Here is a 5,008-nt window from a genome sequence, read left to right on the forward strand (position 1 = left end):
AGGCTGAGAAGACATTTATGGGCAAGCCCATCAACTGGTCTGGAGCCCAGAGTCTGAAGATGCTAAGACTCCAGTGGCATGCTTGTAAGTCCAGCTGGCAGTGCCCTCTTTGCTATGGAGTTGTCCTGGCACTTTTCTTACCATGCCACTGGGGCTGAAGGGAAATAGCAGACATCCTGCATGATGTTCAGTTGTATGCAAGTGTCCGTTTAGTTCCATTTGCCAGTTGACTCACAGCCCAGCTGGTTTGCTTAATAACTGCTTGGCTAGCCTGGTGACTACATGTATTATAATGGCATGTAGCCAACCAGCTCCCTAAGTGAGCATCCAGTGACTCCCAGGGAGTAGCTGGTGCCTGATAGGTATTTGCTGACTGGTTATCTGTCAAGTTCCCCCCCGCACCCCGTCCCCCGGAAACACAGGCTGGCTGTTCACATCTATGTCTCCCTAATTGCCCATATTGACTGACTGTTTTATATTCCCAGAGAAAGCCATACCTGGTGGATATCATCCATCCCGTTGCTTGCAAACTCGAAGACCAGATCACTGGACTGTAGAGCAATAGCCATACTGGCTTCTGCCAGAGCTGACAATGAGACTCCCCGCGGGCTCCCTGGAGCTGCGGTGCTTGGTTGTTGAACAGGTATGTTAGGATCAATCTAGTGTCTTCTCTGAGCCTTCGAGGAGGCTCTCCAGAGTTGGAGTGGGTGTGGCCTATGCCCGGCTCAAGACTGCATGCTGGGCTGTGCCAACCACAAGAACAACCTACAGAGAAGGGAGAGATGGAGACAGTAAGCCAATTTCCTTTGAGTTCTGTGGCCAAATCAGCTGGCGAAGCTTCGAGGCTCTGCTGTGCCTAGACAGGCTTCCAGCAGAGAGAAAGAGAGAGAGAGAGAGAGAGTTGGAAGGGACCAGGCCTGATACTGGGTAGTGGGAGGGAAAAAAAAATCTCTGTAACTATTCTGGCTTGAGCAAGACTCATGTATGTGAGGGTTAGAGGGGACACAGGGTGTTCATGGGCTCAGTTTACCTTAGAAGCGAGGACCAGCTGACTCAAGCAACAGTCTACAGAGGAAGAAACGTCTCACTTGGGGTTTCGGGGAGGGGTGTCAGGGCTGGTAGGTCATATGCCTTGCATGCTCATTAGCAACCCTGCCCCCACTGCCCACCACAGGGTGGCCTCAGCGCTGTGCTGCCTGTGGGTTGATGTTCTTGGCTTCGCTTTGCTTTCAGTTTCAGGACTGAGCTAACACCCTGGGAACTTGTGAGGAGAGAGCCCTGGCTGGGGGAGGGGCCAGCAGAACCTTCCTCATCGCCTATGGCTGGCTCATCCCCCATATTCCAGGAAGTCGCGGTCGGTCTGCTGAAGCCCACACAGAGTCTTTCCCCAGTGCCTCCTCAGCCAGCAAGGCATGACAGCTGCCTGCTGTTTCCCCAGTATCTACTCCTCCATGACCAGAGGCCCAGGCTGCTTCTAGCATGATCACCTGGGGCCAACTCCCAAAGCCCTGATCTCCAGGCTCCTCCTGACAGCCTTCTCTGCTCTTTCCACCTGGAACCTATTGGCCTTTGCACCTGCCCAGCTACCAGGTCTTTTGCCCTTCGGGTGCCTGAACTCGTGATGTGTTTTCAATGTGTGCATAATGACAAGCAGGCTGACTCAACTACCAGAGCCAGGAAAGAACCCAGGCTCCCCACTAGAGCATACATCGAAACGCCTTGACATTCCGTATGTAGTGCCAGGATGGCAAACTCTTATCCTGGTTGGGAAATAGACGAAGAATTCTGGACGGGAGGCAAAGAGGGGCAAAAGAAGGGTGCCACAAGTGACCTCTCTGATGACCGCTCTCCTCCACTGGAGACACCAAGCCTCTCCCACTTCCTTTCCGTTAGCCCACAGGGTTAGCCCCGCCCAGTCTCCACCCCCACACCTTTCCACCTACTCCATCAAACAGCCTGGAGACGTTGCTAGGCTCAACTTTACCCATCAGAGTTGAATTTCCCTTTGGATAGAAGAGAGAACTCTCTTAGATCCATCACTTGTGGAACTGCAGGGGCTGGGGAGTGAGGGATGGTGGAGCCTTGTTCTGGCTCCATCGGTTCATCTTGCCCCACCCAACCCTGCATGTGACCTTATCCCTCCCTCGTGGCCTGCAAAACCTAGCGGGACCACTTGCATGTGGCTCCCCTAGCCTAAGTGCCCTTAAGACCAGCATTCCATAGTTCCTGCTCTTCCACCAGCCAGCGTGTCTGCCCTTGGGAAACACTCTCATAGTAATCGTATGAAAGGCGATCACTTTCATCTAAGCCACCAGGTCCAAAAGTGAACCGTCTGCATCTGCTCCTGCTCTGGGTCATTCACTGGGGCCCTTCCGTTCAAGATGTCTTTGTCTTCTTGCTTTCTCTTCCTAAGCCAGTGTTTCATTTTCAAAAGTTCTGTTGGTACTGTCTGCTTAGGAAACCTTTAAGCGGCTTCCTGACCTCCCCCGTCAGACACGGGCTTCCTTGACAGTAAGGATGACTGTAGATCATTGATAAGACATTGACACTTTGCCTCGTGCTCGGTTTATGGAATAAATGCAAAAATAGAAAAAGGAGCAGCTATAGTTGTGGTGGTTCGTGCCTGTAATCCCAGTTTTTGAGAACTGGGGTGGACAGATCACTGTGGTGAACACTTGAGTTCAGTGCCCAAAAAAACGTTTTTGTTTGTTTGTTTGTTTTTTAAAAAGCCAGGCATGTGCTTACTTCGGCAGCACATATACCAAAATTGGAACGATACAGAAAAGATTAGCATGGCCCCTGCGCGAGGATGACACGCAAATTCGTGAAGCGTTCCATATTAAAAAAAAAAAAAAGCCAGGCACAATGAAGCAAGTTTATTATCCCGAGGCTGGGGCAGTGTGTCTGGCAGATTTGTGGGATCTGCTAGTGAGCCGGCCTAGTCTGTGAGCTTCAGGGTAGCAAGAGACCCGCTCTCAAACACACACCAAGGTGGACAACTCCTAAGAGGTTGACCAATGGATCTCCATAGGTATGATACCCAGGCACGTGTGCTAGTGTCAGTACATATTTGCACCCACATGAACACTCTCCCCCCCCCCATAAAACCAAACTAAACTAAATAAATTTAAGAAAAGAAAGAAGGAACAAATGAGTGAATGAACGATACTAGTCTATGGGCATCTGTGATATATATATATATATATATTTTTTTTGAGCAGTATATAGCTAAATGTACACTGACTGCGGGTGAGGAGAAATGTGCAAACTCGGAGGTTACACTGATATTATTCTTTGCATTGCTAGTTACATAGGTGCGCTATCTATCTGCTGTGAGTGTGCAAACAGACCACAGGTATATATGCATATTCAGGGTGTGTGCATGTGTGCCAAGTGTGGGGACATGTTCGTGAGAACCTCTGTGTGTCAAAGGGCTACCCTGGTCTGGCCAGCTTGCAAAGCCACAAGCTCAATCATAGGTTCCCCCTCCCGCTCCTTCAGGGCAGGCAAAGCTGCCTTAGTTCAAGTGCTGGGGAGACAACAGGGGGAGGGGTGCGGGGGGGGGCGGAGAAGGAAGGCTGAGCAAGCCAGGGCTCTGCTGGTCAACAAGGATGTTTGACTCTGTGCTCCCCAGGGAAAAAAGCCAACTCCAACATAGGTATGAGATTTATGGGTCCTCAGGTGAGTGATCCCCTACCCTAGAAAGGTCCCCCAGATCTGTGTGTTGGATTGCACTGAACCTTCCGCCATCAGCATCGAAGGCGGAAAGGAGCAATTTCCAGTAGCGTTTTTTCTAAGTGCCCGCATATTCAGTATCTCAGCTCCATCTGGCTGGAAGATCTTTGAAAACTCCCTCCGGTGATCTGGTTCTGCCTGAAGCTAAAGCAAAGAAGGCAGGGATGTGGCTGCCCTACTCTCTTGGTAAGGCTTAAGAAACCTACGGGGCCTGGTGGAACTTTTCAGTCCAGAAATTTTCTCCTCACCCCCCCCCCCCTTTCAAAAGTTTGAGGATTTGAAAGTGAGAGGTGGAGAAAGGCTCATTTGCATGTTCACTTACTCTCCTGCAGTCCCTCAAAATAACCTCCCTCTCCCAGGAACTTGAAACCAAAGAAGCCACCACCACAGAAGGCACACCCTATGGGAGGTGGGCGAATCACACGGAAGGCTCTTCTCTCCAGGGTCCTCTCAAAAGCCCTCTGGCTAGGCCACAGCTTCAGTGACCTCTTGTCCCCCTGCACGCGCTGCCTTGCTAGAGAGAGGAGGTCAGAGGACACACGGGCCTCTAGGCACCGTCCATTCCCAAGTGTCTCTCTTTCTGGGATGGGAAACATGCCTGGGCCATACATGGAAAGCAGATGCACACCGCAGGAGTGTGGACCACAAGGGGGAGCGAAAAGGTCGGGCTGCCTGTGAACACAACACCTCTGCCTCCAACGTTCCGACGTTCCGAGCGGGCTTTCCAAACCCAGGCAGCATAGAGGTGGTCTGGACTGACTCTGCAGAACCACAACTAGGCTCCCCTCCCCCTCAGGAGGTATCGACCCTTCTTTCCTGAGACCGTTACTGGGACACACCAAGCAGCATCCAGCACCCACACATACAGGCCTCCCCTACCCAAGGCAGCTTTGTCGGGAGGGCCACTTCCACAATCTCTACCAAGTGAGTTTAAAAAAAAAAAAATCTAGGCTCGATCAGCTGAGTCAATGGCTCTCAGAATTGCTGGTAACACCCAAGGCATTTTTTTTTTTTTTTGCACATGCCAAGAAACATGGGGGCCAGATGGTCAGCTGGGCCACACGGTGCAATTCTCCAGTTCCCCATCCTCTCAAAAGCAACTGTCACTCCTTGAAATACCTCCTTCTCCATGAAACCTTTCTGGAATTCTTTGGAAAGGAAATGACAATTTCCTTCATGTCATTTCCCACTCCTGCACCACCCCTCCCCCAACAGCCACAGACAAAATGGAAGCTGCCCCAGGAACAGGACAGCTGTCCCCTCTATGCAAAAA

General features: G+C 51.2%; 1 protein-coding gene and 1 non-coding gene across 3 annotated transcripts in view; one reads left to right on the top strand and one right to left on the bottom strand.

Annotated features, from left to right (window-relative positions):
- The window catches only part of Elf4 (E74 like ETS transcription factor 4), a 54,279-nt gene that overhangs the window by 12,969 nt on the left and 36,302 nt on the right, over positions 1-5,008 (bottom strand). The window contains exons 1-2 of one of the 2 annotated variants that reach the window (XM_031356621.1): positions 1,031-2,739; positions 498-765 (exon numbers count right to left, since the gene is read on the bottom strand). In XM_031356621.1, coding sequence (XP_031212481.1) covers positions 498-569 — 72 coding nt within the window. In that variant the 5' untranslated portion in view covers positions 570-765; positions 1,031-2,739. Of the gene's footprint in view, positions 1-497; positions 766-1,030; positions 2,740-5,008 lie in introns of those variants that run through there. The other variant, XM_031356541.1, reaches the window with a different exon arrangement.
- LOC116095829 lies at positions 2,738-2,844 on the top strand. The gene has a single exon (XR_004120731.1). It is a non-coding gene; the product is annotated as a U6 spliceosomal RNA (small nuclear RNA).

This window comes from Mastomys coucha, chromosome X (genome assembly GCF_008632895.1).
Source record: "Mastomys coucha isolate ucsf_1 chromosome X, UCSF_Mcou_1, whole genome shotgun sequence".
NCBI classification, from domain to species: domain Eukaryota; kingdom Metazoa; phylum Chordata; class Mammalia; order Rodentia; family Muridae; genus Mastomys; species Mastomys coucha.